General features: G+C 51.9%; 1 protein-coding gene across 2 annotated transcripts in view; it reads right to left on the bottom strand.

The window, feature by feature from the left end:
* The window catches only part of CHST11 (carbohydrate sulfotransferase 11), a 157988-nt gene that overhangs the window by 126313 nt on the left and 4991 nt on the right, over positions 1–26684 (bottom strand). Inside the window, exons 2-3 of one of the 2 annotated variants that reach the window (XM_021715153.1) lie at positions 20630–20633; positions 20421–20506 (exon numbers count right to left, since the gene is read on the bottom strand). In XM_021715153.1, the coding sequence (XP_021570828.1) occupies positions 20421–20506; positions 20630–20633 (90 nt within the window). Of the gene's footprint in view, positions 1–20420; positions 20513–20629; positions 20634–26684 lie in introns of those variants that run through there. The other variant, XM_008063331.1, reaches the window with a different exon arrangement.

Consider the following 26684-nt stretch of genomic DNA (forward strand, 5'->3'; position numbering starts at 1 on the left):
TCCACAAGTGTATTCTGACCACCCTCCAGGGGCTGCCCAAGCCAGAGACGGCCATTAAGATCAACCCCAGCATGTGTGTACGCTCCCGCACGTACAGAGACCCCTTCACACACGGGCTCGGTGGCCCTGCCCAGCCTCATAAAGTGTTACAGTTCTCCTGGCTTCTCAGGGGCTCGCTGAATGCTGCTTTTAAGGTGAACATGAATAGACAAAGTTCTGGTCTTTTAAGAAGAAGGTTGTTAATGACATAATGGTAAGAGATGGAATGCTGGTCAGAATGAATTGTACAGAAGGTTTTATGGGGGTTTAAAAAAGCTTTTCTTATTAAATGGCTATAAAACCCCACCAAAATAGCCCAAACTAACTTGGGAAAAGGCCAGTCATAATTAGTGGGAAACTGAAATGCAGAGTATGTCTCTTCAAATGCACTTTTACTACTTGAAGGCCACACGGTGAAAGGTACCCCAGCTAATAAGGAGCCAGTGTCTTTCGCAAACAAACAAGACTCCGTGGTCTAGGCTGGTGTCCTGAGGGAGGGGGCAGTCCCGCGGTGTGGGTGTGGAGTCTGTAACCTCCGTGGGCCACCAGGGAGAGGAGAGGCATCTTGCAGGTACTCCCGGCCCTGCAAGACTCGGCTTCCAATTACGTTCACACTATTAATTTGCTTCACAAATTCCTTCTTCATGCTGAACTTGGGAGGAGATGTTACATATTCTAAATTAGCAGGGCTCAGATTTAATGAGCTTTTCCTGTCTTCCAGGCAGATCTGGAGACGATGAGAAAGAAGACAGAAAAGTAAATGAGGTCGGTGATGCTCACTGTGACACAGAAGCACGGGGTCACGTGGCGATTCCAACTCCCAGGGCATCTGCTTTATGGAATCCTTAGGAAGATCGTTCGGGGATCTTGCTCCCCCGCCCCAAGGAAAAAAGCATTCGTGAGTTGCCAGTTCGTCTAAGAGTGGAGAGACAAAGGACGGTCGTGGTGGTCTCTGAAGAACAGAATCAGGCATCGACACGTGTTATTGGAAGCCCATCTAATTCTCTAGAACAATGGGGATTTCCAGTTTCGCGTCCCAGGAAATGGTGATTCTGGTGGTTTCCAAAGCTTCTGCATCGCTGCGTAGTGACAAGATCGGGTCTCATAATCGCCAGGGCTTTACCTGGTGTGCAGACTCAGCTGCACCCCCTACATTCCTCTGCGAAAGCTCCATTCTCCACGGTGACTGTATTTGGGAACAGGGTCTTCAAGGAGGCAACGAGAGTTAGACGAGACCATAAAAGTGGGGCCCTAACCTCGCAGGAAGAGGAGACACCAGCAGTGCACCCACACCGAGGAAAGACCCTGTGAGGACACAGTGGAACGATGGCCGCCTGCAAGCCAGAAAGAGGCTCACAGAAGCCAACCCTGTGGCACCTTGACCCTGGACTTCCAGCCCCAGCACGAGTAAACCCACGCCTGCTGTGAAGACCCCTCTGGTCTGTGGGCTTTGGTTACAGCCTTCTGAGCTGACCAGGGTAGGGAAAATGAAACAGCAATACTTGCTCAACCCAAGGGCTGGTCAGCGTGGGGTGCGCTGCTCACAGCGTACATACCTCAACCTGCTTCACTACCTCATGAGCCATCGAGGCCACAAGGCATCACTAGCTTCATTTTACATGAATTCCTACCTTGTTAACGAGTTCATTCCTTCTTTCCCTCCTTCATCCAGTCATTGGACAAGTGGCAAGCACAATCATTCATATATTCACTCAACCAACATGCCCCAAGCACCATGCTTACAACTTTCTACAGAGCAAACGACTTTGATTCCAAGAAGAGCTATCAAGGGTACCAAGCGCACCGTCCATGTGGCCCGTGTGTAATCCTGAGACCGCACGTTCTTAGTCTTTGGTGACGCAGGGTGCCCTCTCCATCCCTGTCTTCTGAGCTGTGACAACCATCTAATTCCTATTGTTTCAGACAATCTCCCCCACTTTTTCTTCTTCTGCCAGTTACGTGCTTTTCAAACCTCAAACTCCTATGGTAATTCCCCTCGTATCAGACGCCGGAGTGGAGTAGAGTCTCGTTCTGAGATGCGCAACTGCCTCAAGCAAGGCTGTGATTCTCCAGCCGTCCTATGGTTCAGCTCTACCATTCACTACCCAGCCATCTTCCCTCCGTGAGGGCTGTGCTCCCCGATCCACGGCCTGAGACCCTGCGGAATGCCATGTCCTCCCAGCACCCTCATGCATCACGGCTGTTCTGCTCTTTCGCCATCTGCCGGATGCAGGGTCAACCTGCTCGACGTCGGCAGCATCGCTGCTCGCAAAACATCTCGCGGCAGCCAAGGAGAGCCTTGCAAGACCGTACCTTCCTCATGTCCCAAAACAAGAAAAAAGGAACCGAAATCAAGAACCCTTTCCCCTGACTTCCTCATGCAATGACAGGCAGCAGAACTGGCTCGCCAGAGCTCAGTGTCTTGCTTGCACCGAGTGCACGTGCATGCTTCATCTATCTCAGGGGGCCTGGACAGCGACTCTGGACTAATAGCCAGTGAGGCACAGCGCCCTACAGTTTCAGCTCTCATCGTCTCACCGGCGCTCGAGGGAGGCCCTGCTATTCCCACTTGTAGAGGCAAAGGGCTTCACCGAGTCCACAGAGCCTTCTTGACTCGCTCGAGGACACCCTTGCAGAGTAGGAGGCTGGGACTCGAACTCAGGACCTGTGACTCACAGCACACTTGAAGGCAGGAGCTCCCTGGGGACCAAATCCAGCCACGTCCGTTTACTCACACATTGCGTCTGGCTGCTTTCACTCCCGAGGGCAGAGTCGAGTAGCTGGAGCAGAGATTTAAGGCATTTACCAGCAGGCCCCTTACAGGAAATGTCTGCCGACCTCTGGTCTGGAGATTAATGCACTGACTTGGTTGAGCCCTTGTACCGCTCCAGCAGAGTGAGAGGGCTTTGGGGGTGCTCTGGCTCTCCGTATGTGAACGATCATGGACTGAACACTAAACTGGGAGACACCTGACCCTTGGCTAGGGCCAGTGCTGTTGCTGCTACTAACACAATCACACAGCCCTGTAATGTGCCCGGCATGGTTTGAAGCTTCTTCTTGCATTATCTTCATTTAGTCTCACATACCTATGAGGTAGGTCCTATGATTATCCTTATGTTGACAGAAAAGGAAACTGAGGCACAGGGAAGTTAAGTCGCTTGCCCAAGGACACCAGCTAGTGGCTGGCAGGGCTGTCTGCTCTACGGCCTCCCTCGTGTAGATGACCAGGCTTAGCCTCTCCTGTCGCTTATTAAGAGCTTGCCTCTTGAACGTCCTTCTGTTTACATTTGTAAAACGGGAAGATAATACCTACCCTGGGCTCCCTCATGGAACTGTGAGTTTCAATAAAGCTAGCCTACGAGGGTACCTTGAGAATGCTGTAAGCATTATATAATCATGAAGGACATTCTCGACAAACGTAACACCATGACTTCCACATACTTACTCAGGACTTTCTTGAATACAGCGACTCAACGGTAGAAAGATCCCCGCCTGTGGGAACCCACCCCCAAGACTGTGTTCTGATGTGCATTTCAGGGGGAAAGGGCGGCTGTCAAGGAGGCCTCACAAGTTATACAAGGCTTTAGGGACCTGGCCTATCCCCTGCAGGTATGTGAGCCACGCCACGAAGTGAGGGTCCCAGGGTCGCTGGTTTATACACGGACATGTTGGGCATTTTCACAACACTGCACTTGACCCTCAAAACAATACCAAAGTTATCACTAGTATCACCGCAGCCATCGCTAGTATTCCTGCCGTCCACACTTGCCATGCTGCTGGACTGCCTGTCTGACCTCACAGACCTGGGACCTCCTCAGCCTCCCTCACACCCTGGTCGTGGGACAGGGACACTAACTCCAACTAAAAAGGGGTGTGTGGGGGGGGGGTTATTGCTGCTGTAACAAATCACCACAAACTCCGTGGCTGAAGCCAACACAAATGTGCTCTCTTGTAGCTCCGGAGGTCACAAGTCCTAACGTCAAGGCGAGCGTGTGTGCCTCCTGGAGATCTAAGGGGCAATCTGGCCCGTGCCTCTTCCAGCTGCTGGAGGCCACTGACACTCCTGGCCCATGGTCCTGCCCTCACACCTCTCTTCTGGCTCTGACACTCTGCCCCCCTCTTATCACCGCAGGACGACACTGGACCGACCTGGACAACCCAGATAAACTTCCTAGCTTCACAGCCTCCACTTAATCACCTCTGCAAAGCCCTTTCAGTCATGTAAGGTCACATATCCTCATGGCTCTGGGGGAGGGAGGCATTCTGACTACCACAGCTTGGGAAACCAGTGACTTCAGGCCTTGGGTGTTGAATGACCCTGGGCCAAGGGCAAGGGCACAGACAGCACCGAGAGGAAGATGGACACGTGCGGCCATCGTACCCTGGCTTCACAGGACGCGTCACTCATGCTCACCTTGGAGGCTGGCGTGACTTTCATGCCCTGAACAGATCCCTTGCCCAGCCCTCAATCAAGGTGTCCCACAAGCTGGTGGCTATGGTGGGGCTCCCCAGGACCCACCGTGGAGATTCAGAGCAGCAGCTGCCTTCCAAGGTTTGTGCAGAATTTACACCGAGTTAAATATGAACAAGGGGACTGATCAAGACAGGCAGGGTTTCTCAGCCTCAGGGAAGACTGCACCCCTCGTCACCCCTTCACTGTTAGATAAATGGCAACAATTGGCCATGAGCTGTTTTTGGCCAAGCCTTCCTTACCTTAACAAGATACGTATCGTCTCGTTCTCTCTGATTTAATTACACCATCATACCCTGAGCAAGAAGACTCCGTCCTCAATTGCCAATCGACTCTTATCCTCCCAGCTCCTGGTTTTTATTTCAAGATTGTCTAGGCCTGAATCCCAGTCATTTTTGTTTTTTAGCAAAAAAGAAATCACCACGTTATACGCTATTCCCTGTTAAGACATAACGAACACACAAGCCAACAACATAAGCTCATGTTGACACTCGCTCAAGAAAAATGCTACTTTACTCTGACTGAGTAACAAAAATAAACAAATAAACAGGGAAGGTCGGTTCCTCCAGACGCTTCTCATTAAGAAAAGGGCTGGTGAACGCCTTTGGCCACGCTGAGTTCTCAGGAACTCAGTTTTGAAGATGGTGATAAATCAGTCCATTTCCTGGTACGGTGAAGGGCACCTTGGATGAGAAGGCCATTGGCTACCGTGGTTTGGAGAGTAGTTCTCAGTCAATCCCTGTTCTTTATGACCATGCATAATTGGATGTCAGCTACTTCAGAACTCCTACTTCAGAACTCCCAGTTTCCTAAAGGAGACACACTTCTCTTTAGACACCAGCTCATTTATCCTGTAAAATGAAGGAAAACCTGCCGAGCACAGAGGCTAAAATTCTAAACTGAGATAAACCGCTCTGAGGATGAGAGGAAGCCCAACGGAGTGAGAAGAAGAGGGAGGGGGTGTGGTGACAAAATACTTTCGAGGGACATGTCTCAAGACAGCCTTCAAGCCTCCTGATCTTCAAATGTCACCAGAGCAGGCAATTTCCCTACAAAGCGCAATGAGACTTGTCAGCGACCCCCTCAGATCTGGAAGGAAGGGTCCTCCAGAAAGGACAATCATGGAATGACAAAGCAGCGTGCTGGGCAGTTGGCTGGGCTCAGTTATTAGCTAAGGGAGGGGCTCTCTCCCGTTCAAACGTGTCCCTTTGCAAAGATCACAGGCTGTTCCTCCTTGTGGATGAACTTTTGGGTTGCTCTCGGAAAGCAGAAACCAGAAGGTTCCATCTGCAAAAACCACGGGCTTAGTCTGAGTTTATTTAATTCCTCATCCTCAGTGACGAATGAGTTTGCCAGGTGAGTGAGCCCCTTCCGGACCTACAGGCGATCAAAACCCACTGGATCTCCAGGTCCGTGTAGACAGCACTCTCCAAACGGGCAGCTTCCACCCCCGGCCTTTCCCAGATGTCTGGGGCTTGCTTTCACTGGCTGTGGGTGTCCGGATAATTAGGAAAGACAGCCAGAATCATCTTGATTCCTGTGAACACTAATGCTTGGCTGGGCGTCGGCAAGTGGATGGATAATTATCCAAGAGCGTCTGCACTGAGCTTGGAGCAGGCCCCCACAGAGTGACTAAAAAGAGGCCCCTCCCGACACGGAGAATGAATCAAGAAGAAAATTACACATGGCGACTGTGCCTAGGCAGGGAAGAGCTCGAAAAGGAAACACCTAAAAGCAGCCTCTTAAAATCCGTGTGTGTGGAAATAAAAGGATGTTCCAAGTCCGCAGAAGCATTTCCCTGGAACTGCCCTGTTTCAGGCACAGCCTGGGGCCTGAGTAAACCCAAGCCTGGTCAAGGATGCTCGGTCTGACTCATGACGGGTGGGAGTGATTTTCTGGGAGAGGTCGACAAGCTGGGAGGCCAAGAGAGTGGCTGGCTCAGGTGGGCACATCCCACCACGCTGGCTCCCACATCATGGAATCCTGCAGGCCGGGCAGGGGCCTGCGGGACCCTCCACCCAGGTGTGCTGGAGCAGCCGTGGGTGGTCTTCACCCTGCGTTGAATGCCAGCTGGCCACCCACCAAGGGCAGGATGCAGTCAGGAGCTTATGAGTCCTGGCGACCCCTCCCAGAAGGCACTGGAGACGGCAGAGGTTCCATCTCTACTTAGAGACCAAGGATCCAAGAATCCAAGCAGTCCAGCTCACTCGCAGAATCCGCAAATCTCTACCCCAGCAAAGCGGATGGGGGTCGCAGGAGCAACGGATCCACAAGCAATGAACGGTCCTAGAGCTGGAATGAATCGTGGCTCTGCAATCCCTCACCTGGTCAGACAACCTTGCATGTGCACAACAGAATACCTCTCTGTGCCACAGTCCCCTCATCTGTAAAATGGGGAATGAGGTTTGAGAAGAGCAGTTGGAAGAGGCTGTTTGGATGTCAGGGACTAAAAAATTCACTGGGTAAGGGAAGCTTCTCTCAAGGGGCAGTTACTAGGGCCCACATTGTGATTACGATGTGTTTTAAGGATGAGAACACAAAGGTGCAAAAAAAAAATCCTCGCTGACATTTTTGACTGTGTACTGCCAGCCACTGTTCTAGACACTACACAAATCAGCTCAGTTAATTTCCAAAAGAACAGGAGATACACTGCTCTTATTCCCATTTTACAGATTAAAAAAAAACGAGGCACGGCTAGCGAGTGTGGATTTGAACCTAGGCAGCCAGGGTCGAAGAACCCCTAGTTTTAACTGTTACTATCTGGCCTTGTCAGCTGAAGTTAAACAAACGATTCCCACCTTCCAGATGAGGAAATTAAAGCCCCAAGAAGTTGGATTACTTGCCCCAGTTCCCACTGTGGGTAAGTGGAAGAGGCAGGATTTGAATTCAGGACTTGGGACTCTAAATTTCATTCTCTGCCCCATTAAACTGTACTGTTTGAGATCCACTGTGCCGGGCATCTGGGGGTGGTGCAGGGAGGCAGGGAGAAGGGGAGATGACACCCACTTTGTGGCCTGCCTTGCATTCCTCCTTGTTCCTTGGCAAAAGTGAGGTCAGGAGAGAGGTAACTCTGACTGTGGCCACCAAGAAACCCTGTCCTTCAACCTCACACGTCCCCTTCTTCCCAGGGACGCTGCACCCAGGAGGGACAAGACTGCCTTTGAGAGGTACTGCTGTGACATCTGCTTCCAAGGCACCCACGCAAGGTCACATTTCTCTCTTCCCTGAACCGAATCATATTACATGCATCAATTTGTACTACATGTATCCAGAGGAGCTGAGAGCAGCACGTCCAGACAGCCCCCCATGGGACTCCACTCCCTGCCTCTGCCAAGCACGCTGAATTTGAGAAACACAGCTTTTTTATGTTTTTATTTTTTTTTGAGTCAGGGTCTCACTGTCGCCCAGGCTGGAGTGCAGTGGCATAATCACAGCTCACTGCAGCTTCAACCTCCTGGGCTCAGGCGATCCTCCAGCCTCCTGAGCAGCTGAAACCACAGGTGTGGGCCACCACATCCGGCTAGTTTGGGGAATTTTTTTTGTAGAGATGAGGTCTTGCTGTGTTGCCTAGGCTGTCTCAAACTCCTGGGCTCAAGCGATCCTCCAGCCTTGGCTTCTCAAAGTGCTGCAATTACAGGAGTAAGCCAGAAACAGCTTTTATCTTGTGAGGTTTCAAGGCACAGAAGCATGCCTAGCTCAGGAAGAGGTAAGACCCTCTCCTTGGTTCCTTGTCCACAAACCAGATGGATGCTGGGGCCACTTGTCCTTTGCTATCTAATAGATTGGATGGCTGCGGCTTCGAGAAGCTACCAGGCTGTTCTCTAAGGAGCCTTCTCCAATTAGTGCTTGTGCAGACCATCTGGGACCCTATTAAAATGCAGGTTTCCACCCAGCAGGTTGGGGTGGAGACCCAGTTTCTGTGTTTCTAACAAGTTCCCAGGTGATTCAACGCTGCTGGTCCGTGGACCTGACTTTGAGTAGTAAAAGCCTAGAGCACTGATTCTCAAACATGGCTGCAATTGGAATTACCTGAGAGCTTTGGCCTGAAAATGCTGATGAAGGAGTGGCCTCAGCTTTGGGGTTTGTTGATTTTCTTTCTGGATTCTAAAGTACAACCAAAGCAATGAACCTCTGCTCCCAAGGACGGCATTTGCTTTCAGCAGGTAGAAGACTGTCCAGTGATGCAAACAGTAGACAGTCCTTACTCGTGCCAGATCCCTTTCTAAGCACTTCTTGTGTCTGGATTCATTGAGGCAGATGCCTCTGTTATCCTCATTTTTTTTTTTTTTTTTTGAGTTAGAGTCTCACTCTGTCGCCCAGCCTGGAGTACAGTGGCACACTCATGGCCAACCCAGCACTGACATGCTGGGCTCTGGCAATCCTTTTACCTTAGCCTTCCAAGTAGCCAGAACTACAGGCACACGCTACCACGGCTAGCTAATTTTTTTAAAGTTATTATTTATTGTAGAGATGAGGTCTCGCCAAGTTGCCCGGGCTGGTCTCACACCTGCGGGCTCAGGCAATCCACTCACCTTGGCCTCCCAAAGTGCTGGGATTACAGGCTGAGCCACCGAGCCCAGCCTATCCTCATCTGACAAGTGAGAAAGCTGAGGCACAGAGAAGGTAAGCAAATCTCCGACGTCACACAGCGGGCAGCTGGTGGTGCTGGGTTTTCAGCCAGGTGGACTGGTTCCAAAACCTGTGTTCTCAGCACATCTGTGTTCTCAGTGTGGCCTCCAATGTTCCTCTTTCTCTCAGACCTTTACTCCAAACACTGGAACGGACATGAGGCTAAAACCAAAGCAAGCCCTGAGCTTGTGAGTTCTCAAACGTCAAGCTGCGCACAGGCAAGATGTCCGTTTAATCCGTGGATACCTCTGCGGGTATTCTCTAAGGAACGTGCTGGAGGCGGACGGCTGGGGCAATACACACAATAACTGCCAGAACTGTATACTGGCCGTTTGTGGCTTTAAGTCTCTGATTTGAGACGAAGAGAAGGAAATGGTGCAACTGGCCATTTTAGGCAGCGCTGGAGTCTGCTGGGGTGTCCCAACCCAGTGGCGGGTCCCAGGATGGCCAGCTTCCTTCCAGGGCTGCAGAGTGCCTGCCAAGGCCTGGGGTGGTCCCCCCACAGCACCCAGTGTCTCTGGTACGGTAACGCAGACATTGAACCAGAAGATCAGCTGGAGACACTGGAGCTGCCGACCTTTCCAGAAGTCGGAAGCTAGAGTGGAGCTCAGTTTTCTTGCACCCTGCTGGTCTCCTCGCCAGAGGGGTGTGGGTAGGGACTGCCTGCACAGGAGGGACAAAGCTCCAGCCCCTGATGGTCAGCGCTTTCTCTCCCCCCGCCAGATTTTAGCTGAGCAAGTGAGGGTGGAGCTGCTGTACCTCAGTGTGCCACCCCTCCTATACCTTGCTCAGCTGAGACAGTGAGGCTCTACACACACACACACACACACACACACACACACACACACAGGCACATCCATGAGCACACAACCATGCCTGCAAAAACATGACATGAGCACACAGCACTCACACACCCAAAGCATGCATGCACACATAAACACGCAAGCACCCATGCACACACACAAGCACACATACTCAAAGCATGCATAGACACACAAACACACATGCACACATAAGCAAGTGCACAAAGCACACATGTGCACACACAAAGCAGGCATGCACACACACAAGCACACGCACGTGCATGCCTAGTCTAGTACCTCTTTACACTCCTCCGTCAGGTGTTGAACTCGTGCAGGATGTCACTTGACAATGATCAGTCTACTGGCCTGTCTCCCCTGTTGCAGCACAAACTACAGACTCGGAAATATTTCCCCCAGACCTATTGATGTGCAATTCACAAACGAAAATGGCATATCTGGGGGGTGTAACGTGCTGACTGGGTATGTGCATGCATCATGAAGATGACCACAACCAAGCCGAGCCACATACCCAGTGCCTCACATGGCGATCACTTTTTGTGTGTGGTGAGGGCATTCAAGATCTACGTTCCGAGCAGACGTCAAGTATATAATACATTACGATTAACTCCAGCCACTGTGCTGTGTCTCAGGTCCCCAGAACTCGCGCGTTCTGTCCAGCCGAAACACTGTACTCTTCGGCCAGCATCTCCCCATCCCCGTCCTGGCAATTACCAGTCTACTCTCTGCTTCTAGGCATTCGACGGTTTTAGATTCCACATATATGTGAGATCATGCAGCATGTGTCTTTCGGTGCCTGGCTTATTTCACTTAACATCATGTCCTCCCGATCCATCCATGTTGTCACAAATGGCAGGATCTCCTTTTTTAGGCCGACGAACACTCCATTTATGTCTACATATCTCACGTTTTCTTCCCCCATCATCCGTGGATGGACATTGAGGGAGTCCGCCTCTCGGCTACTGTGAACAGGCGAGGCTGCGAGGCGCATGGGCGTGCGGGATCTCTGGGCTCCCGCTTCCATCTCCTCTGGATGCAGCCCCAGCTGTGGGATTGTGGATCAGATGGCAATTCCATTTTTAGTTCCTGGGGACCCTCCGTCCTGTCTCCATAACGGCTGCATCAGTTTCTGTTCCCACCAACGGGGCAAGGACTTTTTCTCCACCTCCTCACTAACACTTACCTCTCCTCTTTATTTTGAAGGCACCATTGAGCAGGGTGTCAGGCACAAGCAGGCATTATGGGTTGAACTGTGTCCCTTCCATATTCCTGTGCTGAAGCTCTCACCCAGTACCTTGGAGCACGACCTCATTTACAAACAGGATCACTCAGATGCAGTTCGTTGAGACGAGGTCACCCCGGAGTAGGTGGCCCCTCATCCAATACAAGTGTCCTGACAACACGGGGACACAAAGACAGACACCCACAGGGAATGAGCGTGTGAGAACGTGGACAGCCGTCAGAGTCATGCTCCTCCAAGCCAAGGCACGCCAAGGAGCCAGCAAGCCACTGGTGCTGGCTGAGAAGCCTGGCACAAGACTGCCTCAGGCCTCAGAAGAAGCCCACCCTGCGGGCACCTTGACCTCCAACAACTGTGAGAAAATAAACGTGTGTTGTCTAGGCCGCCAGTCTGCAGTACCTCATGATGGCAGCCCTGCAGACTAGCACAGCTGAGGTACAGGAAGAGAGGGACAGAGAGGGCAGGAGGGGGACTTCGGCTCCGTGCGAACTGACTGGGTGGTGCACACTATGGGAGGAGGAGCAGAAGGAGGAGGGAGGTAGAAGGGAAGGGGGGAGGAGCAGAGCTGAGTCTGGGCACAGAGCAGAGGGAGGGTGGGTCCCAGCTCCAGTGCCCATCCTTTCCCTAGGCCCGTGACTCGCCTTCCCAGTTCCCTCAGGCATCCAGTCTCCACGTACCTGCTGAGACCCTCCTCTGAGCCAGGCTGCTGCAGCTCCAGGGCACCCCAAGGTGAGCCAGACACAGCCCCTGCCCTCAGGGGCGCAAAGCCCAGGGGAATCATTTCAAGAGCGTGGGATGAGTATGGTGAACAAGGGAGACGCAGGCGGGGGCGGGAAGGAGGGGACATTTTACAGGCCCGCGCTGCCCCACTGGCAGTTGCACCACGCCGCGGGTGGGTGCGGAGTATTTGGTGTTCAGCCAGTCCCGAGTGAGATGTGCTCCAAGTGTCCAATACACAGCAGCTTTCAAAGGCTAGCACGAAAGCAAAGGGAAACGATCCCAACCAGTGTTTGGCTGATTACATGCAGACATGATATGTCGGATATTCTGAGCTAAATAAAATCTAGTATGAAAACTTACTTCGCCTGCTCTTCTTCTATGTCGGTATGTGGCTGCCAGAAAACCTCAAAAGACATATGTGACTTACGTTATGTTGCCAGTGGGCTGCATCGTTCTAGAAGGACATTTAACCTGAGCTTAGAGGGGACAACATCAGGGAGAGCTTCCTGGAGGAGGTTTCTTCTAAGTGAGTTAACAAATCGGCATCGGCTGGACAGCTTGCTACACACTTGGAACTTTCTATATCTTCTAATTGAACGCTTAATAACCAAACCACAGACATTTTACTCTTATTTTGCAAACAAGGACTCCCATGCTCGAAAAGGTTCAGTCATTTGCCTCAGATCTCACAGTAGCGAGTGCGGAGGTGGGTGGAACCTGCAGACCTCCCCCCGCCCCCCAGAGAAGGTCTGTGCCACCACCACCCCCTCTCCCAATGTCTCTCCTTCGGGGAGCTTGAGAACAAACCAGGGCTTTGTTCCAGCCGTCTCCGTTCTGACCAGGTTAAAGCCCAACTGGCTGAGAAGCCACTTGAGTTGTGTCGTTTACAGAAAAATCAAATTATGTAGAAGCCTTGTATAATTGCGGGTTATTCAGGAAATAACTTTCTGAAAACGACAGATTGTACAGCTGTGTTGTCATCTGAAAATCACCAAGGTCATTTTGTCACTTGAATGCCCTTCTCCAGTGGAAATATGTCCGATTATATTCATATAGACGGACACAGAAAAACCCCATTAGCACATGGAGCTTACAATCCAGATTTGAATAGTATATTGGGTCAAATTAGGCTTGTTCCTGAAACTTCTATTGCTGAAACAGAACAACTGCCTATAAAGAGAGCCCGAGTTAAATGCAGACCAGTCGATGAGATCAATGGTATCACACCACCCAGAGATGAAATCTTATTTAACAACCATCACTGTGGTACTAACTAGGTACTGGGAGTATTGCAAACACAACTACAGTAGGCTTTGAAAACATAAAAGCTGGTGGTGGCTCACACCTGTAATCCCAGCACTTTGGGAGGCAGAGACAAGAGGACTACCTGAGCCCAGGGGTTCGAGACCAGCTGGGGCAACTTGGAGAGACCTTGTCTCTTCAATAAATGAAAAAATTAGCCGGTCCTGTTGGTACACACCTGTTAGTTTCAGCTTCTTGGAAGGCTGAGGAAGAAGGATCGCCTGAGACCAGCAGGTTGAGGCTGCGATGGCCATGAACATGCCACTGCACTCCAGCCTGGGCGACAGTGAAACTTCGACTCAAAAAAACAAAAAACAAACAACAACAGCCAAAAAAAAAAGCTGTATCTGCCCATTTGCTAGAGTCTGGATTGAGTAACGTATATGTACATGCACCCCCCCCACACACAGAGGTACTCATGGCCTTATAACCAGGGCACCAAGCTTCCTTACCAACACAGAGTCCACTAGACGTGTAATACAAATCAAAACTGTTAGAAAGTACTCACAATGGATAGAGCTAGTAGCTTCTAGGCAAGAGGAAATCATCTATCATATTATTATTCCAACAGAATTCTAAATTTGCATGTGCAAAATGTGTCAGCCTGCAGCACGGCGGGGGGCACAGCCCACCTAAGAAAGTCCCCGGTGACCCAACTCCATCTGACAATTGATGGTTACTCACAGACGCCAGCTCTGATCCTGGCACTGTCTTGGTGCCCTCTACACAGGATTTCAAATCTCACAGACTTGCAAGACTGGCCTCAGGGCTCTTATTTTACAGATAAGGACACCAAGGGTAGTGGAGGGGTCAGGCAGCCAGCCCAGGTCACACAGCTGGGCAGGGATTCCCCAGCTCCTTCAGGCATCCAATCCTCTCCTCTGACCCAAACCATGTCTGACTCTAGTGGGGCTCTGTCCATCCTGGCTGGGATGGCAATCTGACCGGGGCAGCTTCCTTGGCTCAAAAATAACAGAGTCACAGCCACAGTGAAAGAGGCAAACTCACTGTCCCTGTATTTTTATTTTTTTTTGCAAAGGGCCTCACCAGTCTACTGCAATCTGCAATTAATAATGAAACGTCCTCCCAAGGGCTGTGTGTGGGATCAGGTGAATGCAATATTTCATCGCTGCCAGCCAGCTGCTAGGCTGGCAGTTAGTATTATCTTTGCATAAGGAGCCGGTCCACAACCAAATCAATTAAGCCCCCTTTGGCTGGTAGACAGCTGTTGGGTCAAAGGAGATCATCAGATGGACTCGTCATTTACCAGGCGGTTGGTGATGAAGAGATTAATTGCCCAGAGCCGGGGGACGGCATAGCGCCTGCCCTTCTGTGCCATCTGCCCACGGCCACCAGCATCCCTGGCCCCACAGCCATTCCCAGGCAGAGGGCCGCTCCCCTCCTTGCTGGCTTGTGAGACTGTAACGGATCCCCTGGGAATGCCCATCAGAGGTCTGGGTCCTCCTTGTTGGCTCAAGAGGGAAGTGGCTCAAGTGTCCCTTTCACAGGGCCCCTCCCAACACTCAGCCCAGGGCCTGGGCTTCTTGGATGTGTCCACACGCTGCTGGCTGGGTCTCCAACGCTGCAGGCATCAGACCCACAAACTTGCAAGCTGAGCAGAGGAGGGCCAGAAGTCTCTGGGTCCCGGTGGGCGGTGACACGGGGCCCTCGTATAGAAAGACAAAAGAGGCGATGCATCGCGAGCAACCTCTGCACACACGCTCTGAGCTGCTTTTCACATCCCAGGTTATGAGTTTTCAGAACCAGAGGGGCCCTTCAAGAGCCTACCACCAGTGCCTGTGAACCCTGGCTGCCTGCCAGCATCACCTAGGGAGCTCTCAAAATTATCCACACCCCAGCCCCAGCCCAGATCCACAAAATTAGAGTCTCTGGGGGTGAGGCCCGGACACTGGTCGTTTTTGCAAACCTCCCTGAGTGGCTCTAATGTGCAGCCAGGACTGAGAACCACCGCGTCATACAGCGCTTCGTCTTATAGATGACAACGCTGAGGCCACGGAGGGGACCTCACCTGCCTTGGGAAAGCCCGGCAGTTAACAAGGGGCTGAGGCAGAAGCAGATGCAGGTTCAGACAACGCACACCGTTTCCTGTGACCACTGACCCTGCCAGCAGGGGAGGATCAGCTGGGTTGGAAAAGACTGGAAGGGCAGACAGGACTCAATCCACTTGGTGTCAGCCTGCCTCTCTGTCCCATCTCCACCCCCACATCACCCTCACTTCCCAGCCATAAATGCCTCCCGGTTCTCTGAATGGGCGATGGACGGTCCCTGCTATGGCTTCGGTGAAGCTGTTCCCTCTTCTCTCTCACAGGGAAGCTGATGTGCCTTCACAGGCCCGACTCCAAGGCCACCTCTTCTGTCAAAGCCCCGCAGCCGCAGCACCTCGAAGGATTCAGCACTCACTTCTGACTCTCTCCTAACTTTGCTCAAAGCTCCCACCACACACCACTTCCCGGGTTCTCCGACCAGGATGTCTCCCTTCCCCTCGACTTTTTCCTCTGCTGATTCTACTGACGCCTGAGGAAGAGACACACGTTGGCAAACCCTGCTGAAGAAAGCTGTTTAGGTTGGGACGGGAGAGTCCCTTCCTCCACCACCATTGGACTATGCCAAACTTCCATCCATCCGAAACATTCAACTGAATCAACGACCCCAACGTCCAAGTTCAGATGTGTGATCCCACCGCGGGGCTCTTGGGGGTTCCCGCTTAGCCTGGCTTCCACCAAAGGACACAGGTCTCTCCCTGACAGAGCCAAAGAGCAGAATCAGCAAACAAGACAAAGTCTGTGATTGCTCGCTGGACGCGGAGAACACATCCCACACTGTCCCATAGGCCTCAGCCTCTGCCTTCGGGAATTTCACGTCTGGTCCCAAGCAAGCCCAGGTCCCAGCTGAGTCACTGGGAGGGAGGCGCCCAGGGAAGCCTCTCCCTTCTTCCCCTGGTATAGGTCAAGTGCCAGCCCCTCCTCGCCTCGCACCCTAGCCGGGAGAGACAGGCCTGACTCTTCCAGTCAGGAGCTGGGTGGGCCATGGCTCAACCCAGGTCTCAGTTAACTTAGCTGGAAATGGGGTTACTGGAGATCTTCCCCCTGGGGCTGTTGGGAGAACTCCCCGAGATTTAGGTGCATACACAGAACGGTCACTGACATGTATCAAATATTCAGTGAACTGTAGTTTGTCTTCCTTTCCCCTCCTTCTTTCCTCCTCCCTGCCTTCTCACCCCCGTTCTCTCCATCCTTCCTCCTGGAGAGGTAGATTATTTAACACACTGAAGACCGGACCAATAAGGGGCCATCAAATAACAGAGACGTCAGTGGGGCCTCAGAATACGGCTCAGTATCCCTGGAGTCTCTTTTCCTTCCTGACTTTTTCTTCTCAAACCGTTCACCCAGAATACTTCTAGATCCCCTGAACCTTGATCAGCCCTCAGAGCTCCCCAGGGAAAGCCTGCAGACCACCGGCCCCGCCGTGTCCTGGGCAGACTCCCAGACTCGGCGCTTATGAGTTCACGGCCAGCCCCGGGCGATGCCGCCCTCCCCAAGGAACATGATAATCAGAGTGAGTGTTCATGCTAAAGAAAGCACGAGCGGGCCGGGGCTGAACCACATGAGGGCCGCTGTGAAGAAGACTTCAGGGCACCCACGAGGGGACCGGGAGGTGGGCGAGGCAGAAGGACAGGCTGTCTCAGCCTCACCAGCATTTAGGGGAAATTATGCCCAATTAATGGCTGACGGCGTAGCTCCGCCCCGTGCATCTGAGCCAAACTCGGGCGGCCCACAGATGTGCTCGGCCCACAAATATGCAGTTGGCAACTCCTGAACTTTCGGTGACTTGATGCCAGCTGATCCAATCGGCAATTACGTTTTATTTTGGGGCCAGGGAGAGAGCAGAGAACCAGGAAAATTATAAGACATCAGAGTGCAGTTTTTCTAAGAATATCAACTACAAACTTTTTTTAACCAATTGTTGTTTTCATGGTTAGGGGTGTGCAGGGTGCTAAAATAAGAAAACACTAGATACCAAAATAAAAAACTCCGCACGCTCAGATCAGATTATAGTCAAATTTCCCTGGAGGTTTAAACCTTTCTCCAGTGAAAATCTGGATTTGTTATATATTTTTTTGAAGGAGGGATGGGGTAACTTCTGCCAAGAGAATGTAGTAATGGCAAGTCTGGCATAGAGTTAAAGGAACCTGGGTTTACAATTCATCCTGGGCTGAATCTTACTCTGTTTCTTACTAGCTATGTTCTGATAAGGACTGGATGAGGGGATCAGCATCTGCATGGTGTCTGGCCTACAGTCCGGGGCATGCTAACTAAGCATAACGCTAAGCTCACTTGCCACAATGCTACAAAGGCAAAGGCTTCTTGTCACAGTGTTGGTCTCTTATCATTCGAAGCAAATGGTTTCTGTTTCCACCATTACATATCAAGCCCAAACAACCAGTCAGTCTAAAAAGGGGAAAAACACCATCTTGGGGAGGAGTTTGGTTTCTAGCGATTCAAGGGTTTGTCACCAGCCTCAGTGATAACACTATTCCGGGCTTGGTTTGGCTGGTAAGAAATACAAGAAACGGTGACAGAGCCCCATCAGGTGCAAAGTCTGGAAACATCCCGAGGACAGAGAACGGGACTCAGTAGATGCGCTCGCTCCCTTCACTCCTTCTCCTGCTCCGGGCCCCAGTCGCCCAGAGGAGCACCACGGCAGTTTCTCTGGAAAGTGCCACTTACTGAACGTGCGTGGGAAGGGAACATAATTGCAGCTTGTAAAGGAAACCAGCCTCAGAAAAAACATCCCGAGACAACATCCCGAGGAAACGGGGTGATTTTCCTGCAGGGACGTTTCCCTCCTTGCCGGCAAAAGGGGCCCGATGACTTGCCCAAGACGTCCCTGAGGGAGGGCGGTGACTCACCCACCTCCGCCTCCCAGATGCCTCCTGGGGCTGCCTCCAGCCCGCCTTTCCTCCCAAGTCCCCAGCTAAGTGGCCTCTCACCCACTATGGAAAGGAAGGATGGATGACCTCTCCCCAACCGAGTCTCTCTCCCTTGGTTGGGTTAGAGGGACCGAGCAGGGTCTCTCTCGCCAGGCAACTCATTCCCCCAACCCTGGGATAACATGAGAACCGCCCACAGAAGGTCAAGTTCACTCCCCTTCTTCACCCTACATGCCGGCCCCTAGCACTGAGCCGCATGTAGCAGGTACTTGTGATCACGGGTGAAGAACTAAATGAGAGAATGAGTGAATGGACCCAGGAAGGGGCACACTCCACGGGGGATCATCAAGCAAGACACACCACCATGAGCACTCCTGCAGGACAGGCACTGTTCAACCATGTAAGAAATGCGGCCTAAGAAGGTCAGTAACCTCTCCCACAGTCACTCTGCGAGGAAGCAATGAACCCAGGCTTTGAACCCGGGTCTAACTCCAGAGTCGAGGCTGCCCATGGTGAAGCCACCCTCGTGACCACAAAAATGACGGGTCATACTTACACAGCCCCTGACATGTCGGAATTACTTCATCCTCCCAACATTCCAGAGAGGCTTTTAGATGGGAAAACTGACATCCAAAGCAAACACATCACATATTCATCGTATGTTCAAGGCTGCACCACTCGTTAGAGTTGAAGTGGGAATCTGAACCCAGATGTTCATTCTTTCAATCACGAGTATTTGAGAAGCCAGGCCCTGTGTTCGGTGCTGGGGAGACCACGGGGACCAGGACAGACACAGTCCCTGGACTTTCCATCCACAGGGTGGCTACTTCAGAAATAGCTCTGCTCATGACACCATATGTTGCCCATAAAGCTGGCAGCAGGGCTTCAGCAATTTTGTTCTGGAGGAGAAAATGATCTGAGAACAGAGGATTTCAGCAAAATGATGAGGATGGTTTGCAGGAGGAATCTAGGCTGTCTTCAACGTGGGTTTCCAGAAATCCTATCTTTGTCAAAGTCCAATTCTGCCTCTTCCTGAGGACAGGGTATGTGGACAGGCTGGGAGCCTTGCCTGTAATAAGCAGATTATTTGGGCACCAAAGGACACCCAAATATCCAATTCCTTATGGAGCCACCATAGAACCCAGCACAGGAAGCCTCGGGCAATACTGAGTTTGTGGTTACCGGGTTGACCTGGCCTAGTCATACCTTGGGACAGGGCATGAACTAATGTGATTCAGCCACCCATGGTGCACAAACTCAGGAGTCCGTTTTCCCAGAAGGGAGAGCAGGTGAGAGACTGGGAAAGAGGAGGCATCAGAAAGTTCTTGGGCGTATCACTTTGCAAAAGTTCTAAAAATTCAGCGCCTTTGTGGCTCAACTCTTATCTTCCTCCACCAAGCACTGCGGTCCATAGAAATGCTCAGTTAAGCCAGAGACTGCCCAATGCGGTACGTTTTCCCCTTTTCCCAACAGCCACCAAAGGTCCGTCGATGTCGCTGCTGGTTGTTCACTCACCAGCTCTCGGCATCCAGTGTCAATTAACGTTCCCACAAGAAGATGAGCCCTGGAGTCGCCCCATCAAGACCCGCAGACCACCAAGGCCATCGCCATGGCAACCAGGCCTCCCAATTTTGCACCAGCTTTCCACGGAGGACACTCTTCCTGGGTTGGCACTTTTTTTTTTTTTTTCCTCAAAGAGTTGTTTTTACAGTCAACCACACAGAGGCCATGTTTGCCATCTGGTTAAACTAAAAAGTCAGACGGACTGACAGTCACTCAGCAAAAGAAGTCCCCGTATACAAGGGAGTCTGCCAAACAGGCGCAGTGAGGTGGGTCTGGTGGGGCATCCCTGGGCTTTAATATGTGGGATGCAGGGGTTGGGTGTCAGAGGTACCCAAGTAGAAGCCTTCTTAGCAGGTGCCAAGGACTGTACAGCCCACCAGACTGTCAGTTTCAGTCCCATTGCTTGGAACTGCACCAGTGAGGTCTCTGAGCTCCACACTGGGCCGGTCTGACCGCTGAGTTCAGCACGAACTGTAGGTACTTCTCTAATGCTAAATATCTCTTGCTGGGACTTTCCCGAGATGCTGTCTAGAAAAAGGGCGACCAAGAAGGCAACCACTGTGGGTCCAGTGCCAGGCAGTGGGAGGAAGTTTCAAATCCCCAAAAAACTTTGGGGTTTTTTAGAATGCCCCTTGCCGCCCGCCCCCTCACAGTGACACATGCTGACCGAGAGTCGAGGCTTACCTGGATGGGGTTATAGAGCTCCTGCAGGGGACTTCGGGACCCCTTCCGGCAGCAGATGTCCACGCCGAAGGGATTCCTCCGCATGACTGAGGAGAGAAAGTGAAGGCTCATCAGAAACCAGTGGCAAAGGTTGGACAGAGAGGCCGGCACAGGGGGAGGAGAAAGCGAGGGAAAGGAAGACAAAGCCACTTCCAGCAATACAAGACCGCCACTCTGTCCCTGTGCCCTGTGGCTTCCAGCAACGCACGACTGACGCTCTATCCCTGTGCCCTGTGGCACAGCTGCCATGTCTGTCTTTCCGCACGCAGCACCTCCCCACCCAGAACGAATGAAATCACACGGCAGTCTTCCAGCAAGCTTTTAAGGAAACAAGACAAGCATCTACAGCCACTGAAATGAAGCCACTTACAAAAGACAGCAAAAGGCTGTTCCTGGACAGCCACCACTGCCGAGCGCCAGGCTCAGCCACACGCTTTTGGATTCTGCAGACCCCACAACCGACGGCCTCCTCGTCCTGTCCCTGGAACTCGGTCTCCTGAGAACGTGCGGGTCCGTCCCCAGGAGGCTCCTCAGAGGCCCGGTCACCTCCAAGCCTCCAAGGATTGAGGCCCAGTCACCTCAATCCTTAACTGAAATACACTGGCTTGAGGCAGGAAGGATGCAAGTTTATGATTCTGGACAGACAGCAATGGTGCTGACGATGAGTAGGAGAGGGGGAGTTGAGCGAACACCTCAAAACCCACCAGCACTGGGGCCTCCAAGAACGACTTTTCAAAGGGAAATGGAGGCCTTATTTCTTTCATCCTTCTTGTTCACAGAAATATCCTCGCTCCAGGTCGAACACACAGTCAGGGGCTAGACAACTGTTTGTTGAAGGGAAGAGGGAGGAGGGAGGTAGAGGGGAGAGAAAAAGAGAGGGAGGGAAGGAGGGAGGAAGGGAAGGAATGAGTGAACAGGTGCTGTCTTGTCATGTCAGAGGAAGTTTTCTCAGGGCCCAACGTAAACGGGGATGAGTGCAACAAGGAAGACAGGCCCCTTCATAAACTCGGATCATTCACATTCACCCACTCCACAGTGGAGACAGAGCAGACAGTAGAATGTTCCCGGAGCAGGCTCCCTGGGTCTGAATCCTGGCCCGATCACATGCCAGCTGTGGGACTTCAAGCAAGTCACCTAACCTCTCTGTGCCTCTGCTTCTTCATCTGTGAAATGGGGGCAAGAAGGGTAGCTCCGGTCGGGGTGTGAGGATAAAGAGTCACGACTACCAGAAGCCAAAGGCGTAAAACGTAAGACGTGTTGGTTAGAGTAGACAGACAACTTGCCTCTGTTTTAAAGAAACAGGATCAGGTTCTAGCTCCTGATGTTTCAACGTATTATATCAGACACTGTTTTCCAAAAAAAAAAAAAAAAAGACTCACTCACTCAACAAATACTTACTGAGCACATACTCTGTGCCAGGCAGTGTCCAGTGCTGCCACCGCTCTAGGTAGGCAGACCTCACCCTCCCCTTTTATAAAGTTATGTTGGGTTACTAGGATTTTCTATCTTACTAGTACCTGACTGACGGAAATTTAGGCTGTTCCTAGTTTTATACAGAATGAACGCTGCTGTGATCTTTTTTGTTGTTGGTCATAAATGTCTGAAGATTGGCCGGGCTCGGTGGTTCAGCCTGTCATCCCAGCACTTTGGGAGGCTGAGGAAAGTGGACTGCCCGAGCCCGCGGGTTCGAGACCCACCCAGGTGCCTTGGCGAGACCTCTTCTCTACAATAAATTGAAAAAAAAAAGTCTAAGATTGTCAACTAGGTTTGCACGTGACAACATATGACACGAGTTGCTTGTTCCTAGGAGGGAAGGGGAGAGGCTCTATTCACAAGCTGGCAAGGGGTGACACTGAGTCACTGGGCCTCACGCGGCCCAGGAGGGCTGGCTGGATGGGTTTACCCAGAACCCTCGGCTCTGAGGTCAATCTGAGTGAGGAAAGTCATCTGCGAGCAGTTGATGACTTCTGGGAGGTCTCCAGGTGAATGAGCACCTGCCCAGGTGAGTCTCCTTTGATCTGTCCCTTTGCAGTCAATCCTCAATTCCAGCAAACCGAGGCAAGTTTTCTCTCTCCTTGTGCTTGACTTCCCAGGGCAGGGGTCAGCAAACCTTCGCACCATGGGGAGTCTCTCAAAGCCGCCAGCAATGCAAAAGTGAGCAGGCGTGGCTGGTGACCGCCCAGCTTCAGCACAGACAGGGAAATCTGAACGTCATCTAACCTTCCCATGTCAGGAAATCTTCTTTTGAGCTTTTTCCACCTGGTAACAAAAATAGGCAATGGGCCAGACCCTCGGGCTGTCACTGGCCAACCCCTGCCCTGGAAAATGGCCCCAGGTACTCCTGGGTCAGCGGTACATTCTTCCCTGGGGAAGAGGGGTCTGCAGGCAATGTCAATACATAAAAGCCATTCGAGCCTGATTAGCTCCACAGAGAAACACTGGCTCTTTGTCCCTCCACGGTCGCCCCAAGAAGAGGGGGAAAAACCTACGTTGTGTTTTTCTTTCATTTATTACTTCATTTTTCATTTCCACCAAAAGGAGGTAAACTGTTAAACGCACGCAAGTTGCCCTCGATGCACAATGACATAGCAACACTTCGGAGGAGTAAAAACAGCCATAAAACTTGTAAAATTATGCCAGGTCGGGCAAGATTAAATTCTCCCCGTGGCGGCAGACGGGCCCATCGAGCCTGCGGCGGCGGGACCGCCACGGTGAAAACCCCACCGTGGAATCCATTAAAAGTCTGCTTTTATGGGGGGCAGTATTCTTTAATTGGCTTATTTTTCTAATACAAGGCCTTTAAAACGCTTGGACCATGTGGGGTCCGAACCTCGAGGCCAGGAGCCTTTGCCACCGCCATGGTCCCTCGGTGCTGCCCCAGCCCTGCGTGACGCCCGGTGCCATGTGAACTAGCCCGGCTCCTAGGCCACAAAAGCCAACAGGGCGTTGTGTGCTTTTACAGGGAGGAGGGGAGCCCCACCGTCTATGGGGTACGGCCGGGTACCGGGCAGAGTGAGGACAAACCCCTCCCCTAGACCCCCTCCACGAAGGAAGTGCTGGCCTTCTCCAGATAACCTCTCGGTGTGCTCTCTCGGCTGAGGTCAAGGCCGTATCAAGGGAAAGGGGCCAAAAGAACCCAGGATGAGACATGAGTCTGCAGGCACTGCCCAACCCATCCACTGAGGGTCACTGCCTTGGCAGCTGGCATCCTGAGGGAGCGACTCTACCCCTGCCCACCTGGGCAGGACACCCAGGTCAGCACTTTCTCTCCAAAAGGATCCAGAAGGGGCCCGGGGACTTGCTGAAGGTTGGGGACAAGATTTGAGAAAAGCCACGGAGAAAACAAAGCACACTATCTCCTCTGCATCACACGCCAAGGACCAGTGCCCCAGCGAGTACCCTGCTCACACCCTCCAGGAGGACTTCCGGTAGGCATACTCCTGGGCTTCACCCCCGACTGGCTGCATCAGGAGGAGGGGAAATGGGTTGAAGGCCCAGGAATCTGCATATTAATATAATCTTCCTCCACGGGGAAAAGGGGGACAAGTCATACTCTCTACGCCTCCAAGAATCCAATTACAGGATGAGTAATTCCCTCCCAGCCTGGCTCCATTTAGCTCCAGAGACACAGAGACACTCACCATAAGAGCTGGGGACGCCTCCTTATGCCTCTGTCAGTGGAAGCACAGATACTCCCCAGGAACTGAGTCCTACTGTCCCCTTCGCAGGCATAGACCATAAGGATTTTTGGTTTCTAGGGGCCACAGCCAACTACCAGGCTGTCACCTCCAAATGGTAACACTGAGCTCCTGTTCTACAGGCTGGGACACAAAAAAAGCCCTGTGATTGTGCACGTGAGTATATTCCTTGGTGTGTCTTAGAAAAAGTGGCCTCGGGGAAGGCTGAGGAACCAATGCCCAGATGGTGGCAACCGGCGTTTGGAGAGCACTCATGCTTCACCAAGCACTTCACACCTCTAATCCATATAGCAGTCCCAGGAGGCAGGTACACGACTGTCCCCACTTTAGTGACAGGAATACTGAAGCACTGAAGGGTGTGGCAACTTGCCCCGGTCTCATGACTAGTAAGAGGTGGAGACAGACTGGTGTGTTTCCGTACAGCCTCTCTGTCAATACAGGGGAGGGTCTGGTCAGCGTCATCAAGTCACAGGGACAACAATACACAGCCCCCTCGGAGGGAGCCGAGCCCAGAAGGACAGGCAACTGGGGACCCGTGGTGGCCCTGCAAGGATACCAGTCCCCTAGCTCACCCCATCCCCTTTTGACGTCACTGTGCTGAAGTTAGAGTGGCCGATCTGGCTTGCCCAGGACCCAACAGATCCTAGAGACTTGGGACTTTCAGTGTTAAACCAGGAAAGTCCCAGGCAAAAAGGAACGAGTTGGTCACCCAGTGGCACCCCTGGAAGGAAAGTGTTCGACCGGAGCTGGATTTTGAGACCTGGCTTCACCCAGTCACTTGTCTGTGAAACTCCACTATGCAATGCAGTTAATCATGCCTGTCTGTAGCATGGGGGTGGGAGTGAAATGAAAATGTAAAGTATCCTGTAAAACAAGGAAAGTCACAGAGCTGGATCCTAACCCAGGCTCTGAGCCTCTCCTTGAACAAGGTCTCCTGGGCCTCCGTTTTCTTCTTGGTCAGGTGACAGGTTAAACCTGGTGATTGCTAACTCCCTGCTACCTCTAAATCACTAATGTCTAAGCACAGGGCAGTGAGATGTCTTCCCGGAGAACCATGGGTTAAATGGAGGTGGGGTTGGTGAGGGTGGTATAAGCAGGGGGTGCGAACAGTGATATAACAGGGCATGGGAGAACATGGGGCCAGGAGGGATTGTGAAGGTAAAACCAATACCTGGCTGTGAAGCCCATCTCGATCCAGTTTCCAACTCCCCACCAAAGGCCAGCATCCTGGTGGGGGTAAGGATTTTCAAAGGGAAAAATGCCCCCTCCTGCTAATACGACTACTAATAGTTATGGTCATATACAACCTTACACAGAGCTGGGATCTGTAGTTCCCTGGCCTGGGTCTCAGGGCAGTCCTTAGAACAAAGGCTCTTATCTCAGTCACCCCAGCTGCGGCTTGAAGGGAGTCAGGGTTAAGAGATCTCAGAGCAGGAAGAATCCAACCTATACCAGCGGCACGTGAAGCCCTCCACAGGGGCGATGCACATTCTCTTAGGTTCAGCACCACCCGCTGGGCCACCCCTCCCGCGCTAAATGCAAACGAAGAAACTCCTTTGAGTCACTTGCTGCAAACACGAAAACCCCAATTCATTGTTTTGGCTAAATTCTGGAAGACATATCAGAACTGGAGGAAAAATAAGACAGAACAAAAGTGGGGGGAGGGAGTAACAAAGCCCCAAGGTCGAATTCTTCTACCTCACACCTTGGCTTAGACTGTGTTCAGTCCCAGCGGTTCCCATAAAGATGACTGGTAAGCAGGGGTCAGGTAAAGCCTCAAAGAACCACAGCAGCAGCTAATCCACTCAGGAACTTAAAAATACCCAGGAGGCCGTATCTCTGTGAGATTTCGTTTTGCTTCAAGGAATCTGTAATGCTTTGAATCCAGACTCAAGTTTGGAGTCTGAGTTCTTAGTCCTCCCTGGGTCACTGGGCCCAGTGAGGGCAAGGAGCGGCTGGGTTCCCCCGCAGGGTGGGAGCCAGGCTTCAGCCAGCACCTGTCCCAAAGCCAAGGCCCTGCCTTCCGCCTAAGTGCTTTAATATTAATAGCAAAAGAATAAAGAAGATAAGTGAGCACAATCTGTCCTCACAAACTCTTCTCAAAGTGCCGATTCTCTCTTAAGTGGTTAGATTGACCTTCTTAGCCAAGTCGGTTCAATCAAATAAAAATGTAAAGCAAAATTAATACAACATGGTACCTGTGATGCTGTGATGTGCCTACATGAGCCCTATAGATGCCCTGCACACATGAACCTCTATCATTTCCTCACCTCTGCTCCTCGCCACCACCCAGGAGGTCGGTGGTATTATACTCATTTTACAGACAAGGAAACTTAGGTTCAGAGGAGCTAAGAATTTACACAGTGGCCAGGCTCGGTGGCTCAGCCTGTCATCCCAGCACTTTGGGAGGCCGAGATGAGGGGATTGCCTGAGCCCACAGGTCCGAGACTAGCCCAGGCAACTTGGTGAGACCTCATCTCTACAATAAATAAAAAATTAAGCCGGGCTCGGTGGCTCAGCCTGTAAT

Source organism: Carlito syrichta, unplaced genomic scaffold (assembly GCF_000164805.1).
Source record: "Carlito syrichta isolate Samal-C Ts95f unplaced genomic scaffold, Tarsius_syrichta-2.0.1 Scaffold306749, whole genome shotgun sequence".
Taxonomy (NCBI): Eukaryota; Metazoa; Chordata; class Mammalia; order Primates; family Tarsiidae; genus Carlito; species Carlito syrichta.